Source organism: Tiliqua scincoides, chromosome 2 (assembly GCF_035046505.1).
Source record: "Tiliqua scincoides isolate rTilSci1 chromosome 2, rTilSci1.hap2, whole genome shotgun sequence".
Lineage (NCBI taxonomy): Eukaryota > Metazoa > Chordata > Lepidosauria > Squamata > Scincidae > Tiliqua > Tiliqua scincoides.
Window position 1 is genome coordinate 167960521 of NC_089822.1, and position 15415 is coordinate 167975935.

The 15415-nt window shown below is 45.5% G+C and overlaps 1 protein-coding gene across 1 annotated transcript in view; it reads left to right on the plus strand.

The window, feature by feature from the left end:
* Nucleotides 1–15415, plus strand: part of LOC136642225 (cAMP-dependent protein kinase catalytic subunit alpha-like) — a 47339-nt gene that overhangs the window by 21261 nt on the left and 10663 nt on the right. Inside the window, exons 2-8 of the mRNA XM_066618581.1 lie at nucleotides 8131–8192; nucleotides 10579–10707; nucleotides 10795–10893; nucleotides 12364–12446; nucleotides 13136–13262; nucleotides 14142–14237; nucleotides 14412–14534. Of these exons, the coding sequence (XP_066474678.1) occupies nucleotides 8131–8192; nucleotides 10579–10707; nucleotides 10795–10893; nucleotides 12364–12446; nucleotides 13136–13262; nucleotides 14142–14237; nucleotides 14412–14534 (719 nt within the window). The remainder of the gene's footprint in view (nucleotides 1–8130; nucleotides 8193–10578; nucleotides 10708–10794; nucleotides 10894–12363; nucleotides 12447–13135; nucleotides 13263–14141; nucleotides 14238–14411; nucleotides 14535–15415) is intronic.

Here is a 15415-nt window from a genome sequence, read left to right on the forward strand (position 1 = left end):
AGTCTTGTCCTGTCCCATCCCTTGCTTTCTTGGGACTAGCAAAGAGATCTTAAAGAGTTGTGTCCAGCCCTCTTTGTCAGAGAGCACTTCAGAAGTGAGATCTGGATCTACTCAGAGGTCAAGGTGAGCTGCCCCAGCTTTCTCAGCCCAGGCTCTTTTTATGTGGCCACATAATGTGGTGTTTCCATTCAGTTGACAGTCGTGTGGTATTCTGGCCGCTTGTGGTAAAGGCGACTTGCCATGTTGAAAGTCAACAGAAAGTTAATGTGTGTTCCAGTACAAGAGGCAGAGGTTGCACACAATCCAAAGAACAGCGGGCAAAAGGCCCTTAAACAAAAGTCCACAAGATGGTGGAGTGTTGCTTAGGACTGTGGGAGGAAGATGCGGGAAGCACAGGTAACATGATGTGTAGTGTTGCTTTTTAAAATGAACACTTCTGTACTGGGCTTCTGCTGTGGAGGCTCTTTGTGGTTTCCAGAGTGCTTCTTTAAAACATACAATATATCAAAATATGAAAAAAATTCCAAACCAATGTGAGCCTGTCTTCACGTGCATTCTTCAGGCTGGATGGCGATTCAGAAGCACTGCAGAATATCTGATGAAATTCAGAGTCAGCAAATGCACAGCATTCCACATTAGGACCAAAAAAAATCCCTCCTAAACTTCGTACATACCCCGATGGGATCTAAATTAACTGTCAGTGTTGAGCATGAGAACTTGGGGTCCTGGTAGAAAGCACACTGGTGTTGGGTCTCTGTACTGCAGCTGTGGGAAAAGGCAAATCAGATACTGGAAATGACTATGAAAGGGGTAGAAAATGAAACTGCAAGTGTGCTATTTATCTCTGGTGTGCCCACATTTGAGTACCATTTGCAATTCTGGAGTCCTTATTTCAGAAAGGATATTGCTAAACCAGAGAGAGTACAGAAAAAGATGATGAAAATCCCCAGGTGGATGGCAGAACTTCCTTTGAAGAGAGGTGCATTTTAACTTTATTGATAATGTTGTAAATAGTGTGGAAACAGCCTCTTCCTTGCCCTCATTCTGTTATTTCTCTCTCTCAGAATGTTAGAACTTCGGCTCATTCAATAATTTGACAAGCAAGTAGGTTCAAGTGAAATAAAAGTATTTCATACAAAACATAATCCACTATGGCATCCATTTGCCACAAGAAGGTGGGCTGGCTACTGACACAGTATCTTAAAAATCGGGTAGATAACCCGCAACAGACAAAACAGACAAAACTCTTGGCCATTATGTGCTGAGGTACCACTGCTTACCACAGGCTGACAGATTTCCACTGGAAATGCCGGTGGACTTCCTTGCCCTGTTTGCAAGCTTTCCAGAAGTGTTTAGCTGGCTACTGTTGGTGGCAGAAAACTAGACTAGGATTGCAATCCTATACACACTTAACTGAGAATGTGGCCCTGTAGTTCTTTCCCCAGATGATTACTACTGTGTCATTGTTTGAGGTCCCAACTGGCCTATTGTTTACAGAATCGGATCACAGATCTATCTGCAGCCCAATCTTATGCATTTCTAGTCAGAAGTAAACCAATTTTGATGGGGCTTCTTAGTTATCACATTTATGTCCCATCTTCTTTTCAAGGAGCAGCATACATGGGGTTATTGCTATTTGTTTTTTCCCCAGCAACTCTGTGAACAGACTGAAAGTGACTTTTCCAAGGCCACCCATTGAGCTTTCATGGTCAATCATGGGTTTGAAGCTCACTGGTTCAGGTTCAACAGCCACATCAACTACACCATACTCATAATGTAGTCGACCCCGCTAATTGGGTAAGAGGCACTTTTTCAAGTGGGTGCTCCTTTTTTTTAGCAGGGGGAGAGTAACTGGCCCACCTCACCCCAGCACTGTCTGTTCTAGTGGCTGTCTGCTGGTTTTGCATCTTTTTAGATTGTGAGCCCTTTTGGGACAGGGAGCCATTTAGTTATTTGATTTTTCTCTGTAAACCGCTTTGTGAACTTTTAGTTGAAAAGCAGTATATAAATACTGTTAATAATAATAATTAATTAATTAATAATTAAAAGTTGGGAAAACGTGGTACCTGCAGTGCACAGCCTTGAGAGAAGGTGTGGGCATAGCAAGCGACTAATGCATGCTTATTGCACATCATATGGATTGTGCAGAAAGTCCTCTTGACGTTGCTGAGCAAGGCTCACCTTGTGGGAGATTACTTTTCATGTGGGCACAAGGAGTTAAGATTTCCCATGCAGTTGCATTGGCTAGCGCTGGCCAGGAACCAGGCCACAGAACCTATTCAGTTCCTGTAATGGTTTTGCCCACAAGTTCTCTTTGTAAGGATGATAATAATAATAATAATAATAATAATAATAAACTTTATTTATATCCCGCCCTTCTCCCTAAAGGGACCCAGGGCAGCTAACAACATGCAAAAAAAACAGATTTTAAAAAACATTAACACATAGCAGATAAAAACATTTAAAAACACATTAACAGGGGCCATAAGCACTTGTAAAAAGGCCTTCTCTGATGACCTGAGAGGGCGAGCCGGATTGTACGGGAGTAGGCGGTCTCTAAGATATCCTGTCCCAGAGCAGTATAGGGCTTTAAAGGTCAAAACCAGCACCTTGAATTGGGCCCGGAAACGAATGGGCAGCCAATGTAGCCCCCGGAGAAGCGGACTGACAGAGTCAAACCGCCTGGCTCCGGTGACCACACGGGCCGCTGCATTCTGTACTAATTGTAGTTTCCGAACCGTCTTCAGGGGCAGCCCCACATAGAGCACATTACAGTAATCTAACCTCGATGTCACCGTGGCATGGATCACCGTGGCCAGGTCTGCACGATCCAAGTACGGCCGCAGCTGTCGCACCAGCCGAAGCTGAGCGAAGGCCCCCCTAGCCACAGCCGCCACCTGGGAATCCAGGAGCAGCTGCGAGTCCAGGAGGACCCCCAAGCTGCAAACCTGCTCCTTCAGAGGGAGTGCAACCCCATTCAGAGCAAGCTGATAATCCAGCACCTGCATCGAGGATTTCTGAACCAGGAGAGCCTCTGTCTTATCCAGATTTAATTTCAGCTTGTTAGCCCCCATCCAGATCCTCACTGCTTCCAGACAGCGCTCCAGGCCCTCAACCGCCACCCTGGAGTCTGGAGGAAAGGAGAGATAGAGCTGGGTGTCATCAGCATATTGATGGCACCTCAGTCCAAACCCCCGGATGACCTCTCCCAGCGGTTTCATGTAGATATTAAATAGCATGGGGGACAGAATTGAACCCTGCAGCACCCCGCACCTCAAAGGCCAGGGTGTCGAACAGGCATCCCCCAGCACCACCATCTGGGACCGACCGTCCAAGTAGGAGCGGAACCACTGCAAAACAGTGCCTCCAACTCCCAACTCGGCCAATCGGCCCAGAAAGATACCATGGTCGATGGTATCGAAAGCCGCCGAGAGGTCCAGCAGGACCAACAGGGACGCACTCCCCCTGTCCAGTCCCCGGCATAGGTCATCCACCAAGGCGACCAAGGCAGTTTCCGTCCCAAAGCCCGACCTGAAACCAGATTGAAAAGGATCCAGATAATTGACATCCCCCTCCCTCTGATATTTTGTATATCATCTGTGGTATGTAAATATACCGAGTTTGTACACAGGGCTGTGTTTGAGTTTGGGGCTCCATAAGTTGGGAGCCTTTATTCTTCGATGGCACCACACATATTATGGAGCCAGACATGAGGGGTTCGGTTTGTGGAGCAAAGTGAGCTACCAGTCAGTCCCCAGACCTTTCTGTCTGTTCTCCAGACAGTTAGAAAGATCTGGGGACTGGAAGTTTATTTTACAGTGGTCTCCAGGAATACAGAATTTGGCTCAACCTGGCTTTTAGGCTTGAAGTCATGGTCCAGAGAGTGAGTGGCTAAAGAGCTCAGTTGTAGGCACTCGGGTGAGCTTCAGGAGTGGCTGGTCACCTTAGTGAAAGTTGGATCTGATCATTGCACGCCATCTGGCCTTAAGGCCTGTAATCATGCATCACTGTCCCCCTTGGCTTACATAAGAGATTAGCGCTCTGGAGATGGGGTGAAGGGAACTGTTACCATTTTGAGGGGGGCACATGGAGCCTTAGTATTGTGCCAAGGCAGTCTGGGGAATGAAAGAAGAGATGCCAATTTCCCCTTTTGTGCAGTGTTAGAAATTTCCAGGAGGACTGGGGGAGGAGGCTGGGCTGTATGGAGGAAGGTGGAAGCTGGTGGCTCTCTCTGTAAGTAATATGGATAAAGCAGGAGACAAAGAGAAAGTAGGTCAGACAGGCTGAGCTGCAGCACCGTGTCTGCTTGCTTGCTTGTGTGCGTGCGTGTGTGTGTGTGTCTTAGGAATATCCAGTAGCTCTGTGCTGCAGTGTGAAGGAATCCAGTGGGCGGGCTGCACTGGGAATAACATCCCCCAATCCTACCCAGCCATGATCCCTTTAGATGCAGGACACCTGTTCGGGGAGAAGAACGTGTGCCACTTAGTGCTGATTTCTGCACAATGGCTTATTTTAAGGGAGCCTCCATTTTCCTGCCTCTCATGCCAGCTACATGTGATTCAGTTATAGCTATTCCACTCTCATGCCAGGAGGAGCTGTGCAGCCTGCATGATCCAGGGAAGAACAAAAGGAGCCTTTTCTAGTCGCCACATAGGGCAACCCAAGCTCAAAATTCTCCTCTGCACTCAGCCAGCAAAGAAGTGAGTGGCTATGGGAGAAAAAAAGATGGGGCTGATTCCTGGAATCTACCTGAAGACTCCATTTTAAGGCCAACAGTGAGAGATCTAGTACTAGCTTGACCCAGGTGGCTTCTGGTTAAGTGTCTCTGTACTGAATTTCCCCCAGTGGATAAAGGATTAGTAGAGGCAGGACCAGCCCATCCATGAAGCCAGCTGCCTGGGGCAGCAAATTGAAGGGGAGGTGCCTGCCTTTGTCCACCCGCTCATCTTTACTACTGCTCCCCCTTCCCCGCCTGGGATTGGAAAAAGAAAGGAGGGACAGAACAGAAGGGGAAGTATGGGGGGGGTGCTCACCCACCGTCAGCTCTGTCCCCCTCTTCCTTTTCCAGTCCCAGGAAGTAGGAGGAGCAGAGGCGACCACATCACCAGGGAAAGGGGAGGAGCTTTTGGCACACTGCTTCAGGTGCCAGGAGGTTCAGATGTCCTAAGCATAAGGTCTCTGAAGACTTGTTTCTACGGCTTTTAGTTTAGGAAGTTGGACGGCACATTAGAAAGTGCATTGCTAGATAATGCTTGGAAGTCCTTGCATCCTGGCAAAGGGAACCAATTCAGAGATGTACAGATGGCCCTTCCTAGCAGACTGAGCAATGCTACCTAACTGTGCTTCAATGTTTGCCTTCTTTTGACTGGGAAAACATTTCAAACGCTCTAGCAGCAGCCTAAATCTGTACAGTTGGAAATGGAGGGAAGAGGAGCTTGCTGCCCGCTATCCATCCTGGATCCATAGAGCTGTTGAGTAAAACTTCCATGTCCCTGCCTTGGAGTATTTCCCAAAACTACCTTATGTTGCCAGAACCCCATAAACTGTGGTTTATTTCATGTTGTGACCAAGGATGCAGGGAGAACATTTGCATATGTGCACAATTAGCATAAGATGATTTGATCAATTATAATCAGACACATTTATCTTATTAACTGATTACGTTATGGACTCCAGAATCTGAACAAGTAGTGACAGCTTGGGTTACTCTTCCTTTGTTGCCCTGTTGTGCAACAGAAAAAGAATGGGACCCATGGGATACTGGTGGATACTGAGGAAGGATGGGGAGCTCTGTAGAAGGAAAACCTCTCTGGACATCCTCTCTAGCTCCAGAGCCTTTGTCATCTACTACATCCACCTTTCAAAGGCTTTTTTTCTCTGCGATCAAGATGACTTAGAACATTTTGGCCTAGAGTGGCCATGCTTTGTTGGCTGTGTTTATATATAGCTATTTTTTAATATGCAGACTTCCTCCAAAGATAGGCTTTCTATCCCGAAGTATGTTTGGGATGCTGAGTATTTAAACACTGAGATCCATTTTCCATTCTAGAATGTTTTTTGTAATAATGCTTGGTGCTTTTTTGTGGTTTTGAAAACCCTGTTATGCAACTTAGAGAGTCTCTGCAGGGGCTTTACTAGAGCCAGGCACTGATTCAGGGCCCACTTGAGCAGGCTGACTTGAACCCTCACTATGGATGGCATGTGTAGCACCCAAAATGCCATTGAGAGATGGCCATGGGGAGGCCCAATGTAGAACTGTGCCTCTGGGCATTCAGCAACATGGCACCAGCACTATGTGTGAGGGTGGGGGGGGGGAGAGCCCTGTATGCATTGAGCATGTTAGGGCACTAGAGTCGCTTTTGAATGTGCGCGTTGCAGGCTTCCAGGGTCTCCTTGTTTGAAGAGGCTTTACTCTGTGTTTTTCATAGTAGGCTGGATGACATATGCAGTGACCAGCCCAGTGGCCACTGTTGCGTTCGAGCAGGTTATCATCAGTGGTTTTGAATTCAGAGCAGTGAGGTGGAGGGGGAAAGGTTTAAATGTTGCCTTGGCCACATGAGAGCTGCCTTTTTGTGAGCAGCTCATGTGCAGTTAGGGGAACATTTAAAAACCTGAAACTGTCTTGATTCCAGTCTCCCTAGCACCTGGTGCCTAAAAGTTTCATGTAAGACCCAACAGGGAATGTGTGAACCCAGATTTTTTTTTTTTTTGAAGATGCCCTTTAACTCCCAGATTGCTCTTTGTTATGTTCCAAAATTTTTTTCAGGAATTTGGCATGAGAACCTTTTTAAAGTGGAATGCTTCCAGAGCATTCCTATCTTAAAAGCAATTGCACCAAATCCCTAAACCACTTTTGGAACAATGAGGAGCCACATCTCAGAAGGGAATTCAGCTGGCATGGGAGAAAGCATTTGTGTCTGCAGGTCAGTGGCTCATACACTTCCCTCTGGATCTTGACCTGTATGTGTGTGTGCCTCAAATCTGTGAGACTCTTCAAAAGCCCTGTGATAAGGCTTGGATTTGGGGAAGAATGAGCAGGGCCCCTGCCTCTCTCACCATAGGTTTAGTAACAGCCCACAATTGTGTAAATGAGTGAGTTTCCTATATTGACTGAAGATGTATGGTGGGCCGCTGTGAGATAAAGGAAGCTGGACTAGATGGGCCTACGGCCTGATCCAGTGGGGCTGTTCTTATGTGGTGGTGATTGGATGTAGCACATTGATTTTCCAAATACGCAGCATGGTGCAACAGGTTTAAAGTTGAGCTGGCCATAACCAAGAGCACGAATGGCCAGCTTTTTAAGACCCAGGGTGGGGGGAGGCACTCTGCCCTCCATACTTGACCTGGAGCTCATATCTAGTATGAGCTTCCAAAATTGGTATCTATATTGTACACAACCACCAGCCAGCAATTGGCCATTGCTGATCTTGTCTTATGGTTGAGCCTGTAGAAGCATTTGGAGTCTGCTTTCCAGGAAATGGTGACTATCTGAACATAAGAACAGCCCCACTGGATCAGGCCATAGGCCCATCCAGTCCAGCTTCCTGTATCTCACAGCGGCCCATCAAATGCCCCAGGGACCACACCAGATAACAAGAGACCTGCATCCTGGTGCCCTCCCTTGCATTGGTGTTCTGACATAGCCCATTTCTAAAGTCAGGAGGTTGCACATACACATCATGCCTTGTAACCTATAATGGATTTTTCCTCCAGAAACTTGTCTAATCCCCTTTTAAAGGCATCCAGGCCAGATGCTGTCACCACATCCTGTGGCAAGGAGTTCCACAGACCAACCACAAGCCACAATAAATATTTTCTTTTGTCTGTCCTAACCCTCCTATTTTAGTGGATGTCCCCTGGTTCTGGTGTTATATGAGAGTGTAAAGAGCATCTCTCTATCCACTTCTTGTTAAAAGCTGTTGGCTGCTCCTTCTGGACTCTCTGTTGGGGCTGAATCTTGCATTCCTGATGGCTCATCTTTCCTTTATTTATATGTGCCACTCAAAGAAATGAAAGTTGGCAAATTACAAGAGACTTTCTTCCTAGAGAAACCTAACAAATTGCAGCAGTCCAGGCCTTAACGTAATACTCTTATTCTTAATGCTGCCTCTCTCCTCTGTTTGCTTGCAGTGAAGGAGTTTCTAGCCAAAGCCAAAGAAGAGTTCCTCAAGAAATGGGAGAATCCGGCACAGGTATGGTATTCCAGTCTTTTGATATTTTGCCCTCCTCTCTTTATCTAGTTATGAGGCAACCTGGATCTTATGATAGCCTAGATTTAAAAGTGATGCTGGTGTCTTCTTTTTTTTCTAAGAAATAAAATAAAAAGGCCCCATGTGGCCAGTCTGTCATTTAAATTGGATCACCAGGCCATAATGGTATGAAGCAGCATTGCCACATAAGAAATCTGTGGCCCAAGTGCATACCATGTTAGTTTTGCATGCCTTGATTTGAGGATCTTTGGAAGTGGCACAGCTATATATGTTAATTTTTTTAATAAGGCTTGTGTTTTTAAATTTGGGCCTCAAACTCCCAACAGTTATTCTGGCATCCAGTTCATTCTAAAATAACCCCTTTTGAGGAATTGATTTAAGCTATCAAAAGGTTGCATAAGGTAGTGGCTGGTTTTGGTGTGATATGCTCCAGCACCTTCAGGGTTAACCTGGACCTTGTTGGAACTTTCCAACAAGGCAGTGGAGTGGAAGGGAGTGGAAGGCAGAAACCTTGGAACATCAGAGAAGCATTTTATGCAAATCACCCTGGACAGGGATATAATCTGGAAAGTTCCCATTAGTATTTGTTTTCATTTGTCTCCAACTCCAAGACTTGTTTTTGTCTAATTGTAAGTGCCTGTGTTTTGCCTGTCTGACTATTACCCATTTCCTCTTTTGGGTTATTAAACTCTTTCCCTTTTCGCAACCTGCTAGCCCGAGTCTTTCTGTCCTTTTCCACCCTGAGCCAAGTGCTTTTTTGCCTTGTCCTGATGGCTGCTTGGGGTTAGTGCTGTCCAGGGCAAGCATAAGTGCTACAGAGCTGGGGGTTAACCTGGTTAGTTTGCTTTCTGAGCTACTGCTGTAGTTGTCAGAGCCTGTGCTAGGCAAACCCTGGATCTTCCACAACAGAGGTGAGTCAAGGTACCCTAGTTTTACTCCAATTATGGAGCCAACTGTTTCAGGTGGCAGCAAAACTACCCAGTTTTGTTTAAAGGGGTCATAAGTGTGTGTAGAAAGTACATTCACACGTTCTTTGTGTCTTGGTACCTGCCACCTCTCCACCTGGTGAGCTGCAGCAGCCACACCAAATGACCACATGAGGTAATGACTAAAAACCCTTAGCTCACTACATGAATTCCTAGGTTTTAGCAGACTCTGTAGTACTGGTAGGGAACTGTACAGTATTCTCTTTCTTCTTCCCTGCAGCACCTGGGAAATGTCTGGCTGCTTCACTAACAGGCCTGATACTTTAACTTTTTGACAATTCCTCCTTCCCCACAAGGTGATAGCCAAAAGAATTACTCTGTGCTCCTAGAATGGCTGTGTAAATTGGCCTGAAATTAGGATGCTGTAGTTTGGTTTGTCCCATTTCTGTCCTTCACCTCCATATCTTGATATTGTGCTATTATATCTAGATGTACTTTGCAATAACTGTGAGTTGGGGAGGGAGTTATTACTGTTCTGTCAGTCCCTCAGGTTTGACCCATTGTTATTTGTTTCTCATTTATTACAGACAACATGGTAAGTGCTGGGGACTGTACCTAAAGACATTTTGTGCATGGAGTTTCTTTTGCTGACATACAGAGCAGAGCTGAGTCTGTCTCTGAAAGTCTTGTCTTTTGCACCCTCTGGTGGCAGTATCTTAACTTTGTTCCAAACCCCAAGATTGCTGCTTGGAATGGTTGCAAGTTTCAGAGAGAACAGTTAGCACTCCAGGGGAAGGGTTTGTCCTCCAACAGTTGGAGGGCAGGAGGTTTGGTCTAGAGGGTAGAGCCTCCATTAGTCCGAAGATAACATCAGAAGGCCGCCAGTTCGAGGACACCGGCAGCTCGCCTGAGAATGGCGAGACCTTGAAGCAGCTGACAAGCCGAGCTGAGTGATTCCACTTGCTCTTGGTGTGAGCAAGAAGCGTCTTGGCTGCCCTCCATGTGAGAGAACTGGAGGCCAGAAGTGAGACCAAACCAGGAAGATCCATTCTGAAATGTTGTTGGTTCTTGAAAGAGAGAATCTCTATGATTGTAAAAATCCCCTTGAGGGATTTAGAAATTCCTGTCCATGTAAACTGCCTTGAATAAAGTCAGAGGAGTAATCCGATGACAAGAAAAGTGGTATATAAATATTTTTTTTTAAAAAAAAACAACCATTGCTGCCTCAGTATGGGATGTGAGTTCGCAAAGTCACTTGGAAGGTTGTTCTTTGGGTGAAGCTAGTAAGGCAACATCATGAGTCCTCATGCCGTTTTATTTCAAACATTCTTAGGTTGCTTTCCATTTTAAAAAAAATTGATGTTGAAACAGTGACTGTCTGAAACTGTTGTTGCTCAAGTGCTGGGCTGGCTTCTTCCTCTGCTTCCTTTCTACTTCTGCAGAACACAGCTGGCCTGGAACAGTTCGAACGGCTCAAGACCCTCGGTACAGGCTCTTTTGGGCGGGTGATGCTCGTGAAGCACAAGGAGACCGGAAATTACTTTGCCATGAAGATTCTTGACAAGCAGAAAGTGAGTCTGAACGTGCCTGTGTGTGTGAGACCAGGGCTGAGGGGAAAGGTGCCTCTCACTCTGCCTGACTGTGTTTCTGTCTTGCAGGTTGTTAAGCTGAAGCAGATAGAGCACACCCTCAATGAAAAGCGCATCCTTCAGGCTGTGAACTTTCCATTCCTTGTCAGGCTAGAGTATTCTTTCAAGGTAAGGGTGTGCTTGTTTCTTCCACTGCCTCTGAACACCTGTTGCTGTGAAGTGCTCAAAAGTTTGACTCCAAGTATGCAAATGAGCACACAGCACAAGCTCTTGGGCACAGTGGAATTGAACGAAGTATGTACCTTCACATGCTGTTCTTAACCTGCCCTAAAAAAGGCTTCCATGCCACCCTGTCTCCAGGCTTGCCAGTTTGTATCAACCGCCACACATTCCCCTCCATAAACTATGACTTGGAAGGGAGATTCCATTACTTGGTGACAGAGTGTGGCAGAGACTTTGCTCTAAGAGTTGCCCTGCATCATGATCCTGGATCATCTCCTCAGGCTTGCATGGGCATCTCCACTCACCATCACAGGGTTCCTTAACTAATCCTTTTATCTCGATCAAGCCTTCTGGCTAGCTGAGCCCTCAATACTATAGCCATGTCCTGGGCAGCTGCTTCCTTGCTGGTGTGTCACACTTCTAGAAACAGCCTGAGTGGGTGGATAGCCTGTATACCTTGCTTTTCCTCAATGGCAGCCAGTACCAGAATGGTTGCACGTCACTACCCTGCGAAAGGTTCTCAAATCCCTGGTTTTGGCTTGCCTCTCCATGTGTGTGTGTATGCACTTATGCATAGAAATGGGTATAGCTATCCTTGTATGTGAGCGCACAACAACCCTCACACCAATCACAAAGGTAAACCCAAAGCCATGCCTGCTATTGATAACTTTGTCTCAAGCAAATAATGGCATGCATACAGTGTGCATTTTAAAAAGAGAGCGGTGTGGTGTAGTGGCTAATGTAGTGATCTAGGACTTAGGAAGTCCCACCTTCAAATCTCCACTCAGTCATGGAGCTCACTGGATGATCTTGTCTCATGCTCTCTGTCTATCCTGCCCCAAAGGGCTGTTGTGAGGATAAAATGTGTGACAATGTTGTACACTATCCTGAACACCTTGGAGGAAGGGTAGGATAAATAGCTTTTTAAAAGTGTGGATTTCTTTTTTGTGGGGAAAACTGTAGAGGACAAGAGGAGATTCATGGAATTTGGGGAGAGGTGGGCTGAAGCTAAGCAGTGATCATGGAAGAGATGCAAAATACTGAAATCCCAAATGTAATCCACTTGATGCCTAGGCACTGTATAAACGTTTGTAGGTTTTTCTTTGCAATTATAAAGCAAGCTGTTTCTTTTTCTGATATTGTCAGATGCAGGCCTTTCTCTCCCACCCCGGATAGCTTTCCCAGAGTGCACTTCTGGATATTATTATTAACAGTATTTATATACTGCTTCTCAACAAAATGTTCACAAGAGATTTACAAGCAGTTGTATGAATATGTGCAGCCTGTAGCTCTGCTGTAAGAGGGTATTAGAAGCACTATTAGATGAGCAAGACAGTGGTGGCCTGGACCCTGCAGGGATGGAGGTGAGGGCCACTTGCTATGGCTTCTAATACAGTTTCTTGCCTTTGATCATAGGATAACACGAATCTGTACATGGTGATGGAATACATTTCGGGTGGCGAGATGTTCTCCCATCTACGACGAATTGGCAGGTTCAGGTGAGTTTTTTCATTTGGTGTCAGGTTGGAATAATGCTCTTATTGTGGGAACAGAGGATTTTGGTTCTGGGCTTCCTTTGCTCTTTCCTCCTGTCCTGTCCTAGCTGAGAAGGGGCTAGGGAAAGTGGGATTTGTGATTTTGGTCCCTTGTATTGAAGGACTGGTGAAGGATGCTTTAACTTTTAAAGTGGAGGTTGGGGGAAATTGTGTTGATAGGATAGAAGCTGCATTTCTTTTACATTATCTTTTATGTTCCTATGTATGTAGGTGGTGACAGTTAGGATCACTTCCATAATGCAATGATGGTGGCATGAGCTCTTCAAGCGTCTCATTATTGCTAGTGGGGAGATGGCAAGACTTGACAGGCCCTTAGGAGCAGAGCACTTCTCATCAAAGGATTGTTGACTGAGACAGATGTCTTGGGTATCGGTGGAGTGTATTGGATAAGGACAGCGCTTCTGATTACATTTAGTCCAAAGTCCCCATGTGTAAGAAGTTTGATGGAGAATAAAGAGAACATAATATGACTGGGGCTGACTTTTAGTGGAAGACTCTGTTGAACTTGTGGAGAGGGGTATCTGGCCTGATGACACTGGATCAGGGGAGAACTGAGCCGTGCTTGAGGTGAAACCCAGCCTACCCTGGCTGAAGATGGCTGATAAGAGTGCTTTATTTTTCCTATTCTGCAGTGAACCTCATGCCCGGTTCTACGCTGCTCAGATAGTGTTGACTTTTGAGTACCTGCACTCGTTAGATCTTATCTATCGAGACTTGAAGCCCGAGAACCTCCTCATCGACCAGCAGGGCTACATTGAGGTAATGCTACTATTTATTCCATGGTATCCCTCTTTTTAACATTGTAGGGATGCCTGGCCTTGTTGTCAGTATGCCATGGCATCTAGTTTCCTTCTCCACACATCTGAAAGTGTAATCCTTAGAAATTACTGCATTTTGCCCAGCGTTAGTAGCATCTTATGAAAACAATTGAATTGCTCCAAAATGTGAAAGGACAAAGCTTTGTGGGCCTTTTGTTTAATTAAACACAAAACACATCACTCCAAAAAAGGAAAAAAAGAATCTGGTGCTTGCTTAATCTAGTGTGCTCCAAACCACCAAGGATGTTGCACTTTTCCTATCCCTGGATAATCTATAAGAATATTGCAGCTAGTGGCGTTTTTCCTTGAAAAGAGACATTTCTCTTTGAAAGACTATACGGGGGGGGGAGGCCCTTAACCACAAATTCATTTATCCATGGATCGGGTCTGTGCTCCCCCCTCATGTGCGTCCCCTCTGGAGAGTCCTCTGAGGATCCTCTGAGCCCAGCAGAGGGCTCCGGGTCCCAGGCCTCTGCTGGGCTGAGACCTAGAAGTGAGAAAACATCACTTCTGGGTTTTTTCCAGTGACATTTTTTCACCTCTAAGGCTCAGAGGACCCTCCAGAGGCTTCCCTCACTCCCTGAGGGGGGAGTAGGCATCCCCTTGTATCTGCGGACTCCGGTATCCATGGGGTTCTGGAATGAAGCCCCTGCAGATATAAGGGCATGCCTGTACTGTTTTACCCCTAACATTTCCACCCCAAGTATCACCTCTGTCCATGCTAGGTTTGTGGTCACTGTGTATCTTCAGCCCTGCTTTGGTCATGCTGGCACTATTAATTGGGAGGATTCAACCTGGTTGTTTTTCTCTTTATCTCCAGGTGACAGATTTTGGCTTTGCCAAACGAGTGAAAGGTCGAACATGGACCCTTTGTGGAACTCCAGAATATCTGGCTCCTGAAATCATTCTAAGCAAGGTGAGGAGGTCTAAGACCTCTTCACCAAGGGGCGATATTTTTGCCTTAACCAGCCATGGAAAAGGACTCTTCCAATCTCAGCAGCTGGCAGAACTCTCCATTATTTCTTATATACTGCAATTTAAATGCCATTCATTCTTTATGTGTGTGATCCATGCCTAATTTCTGTTGCAGGGTTATAACAAAGCTGTGGACTGGTGGGCCCTGGGTGTCCTTATCTACGAGATGGCAGCAGGCTACCCCCCATTCTTTGCAGACCAGCCCATTCAGATCTATGAGAAGATTGTCTCTGGGAAGGTAATCTTTCAGAGGTGGAACTTGTACCCCAAATCTAGGATTATTACAGTGATATATTAGAAGGTGTTGGCCATCTTTTGTGAAATAAAAATCACAGTCCTTGCCTGAAACCATTTTAGAAGCTACCAATATATTTTACTTACAAACTTATATCTCACTTTATCTCCCAAGTGTGCATTCAAAGAAGCTTGCAAAAGTCAATACAAACATAAAATACAGTATAAAAAATAGAAATATTAACCATCCCTAAAAAAATATACAATTTAAAAACCTCATTAAAACCCAGAAGCAAAGATCAAGAAACCAGCAAACACTAAAAAGAACACAAGCCCATAAAATTAATGCATAAAAGCCTTAAACATCCATATTAAAATGCCCAAACCTCAGAAGGCAAGAGTATAACAAATATATTTCTTCAAGTTTTGCTGTAAGGACATAGCTCTTCAGCTAGGACCAGCCTTTACCTGCCAGATGATTGCTGGAGTAGGTGCCACCTGGTAGACCGTGAAAACAAACTCCCCAAGTGTTCTCTTGGTAAATTTTCCAGTTAGCTGTGAGTAGCACCAAAAGGCATTGCCATAGAAACAAATGGTCTGGAAATCTGCATGGCTGTGACCCCAGCAAAAGTGCCAGATCAAACTCCTTTTCGGGGAAGAGGAAAAACATGAACCATTCAAATATTGAGTCCCAAGTTTTGTACAATTTAAGGCTGCATTTGTCTTTGTGGAGAATGAATTCTTTGAGAGCGAATCTACAGGCTGAGTGAAATGTATGCAAAACAAACTGCATGCAAAATGCCAGAAAGGTAGTATGGCATACTCCGCCAAGGTCTGTAATACTCTTTGCTGAAGAGGTTGTGTCTGTTCCTTGAGTAATGGCAT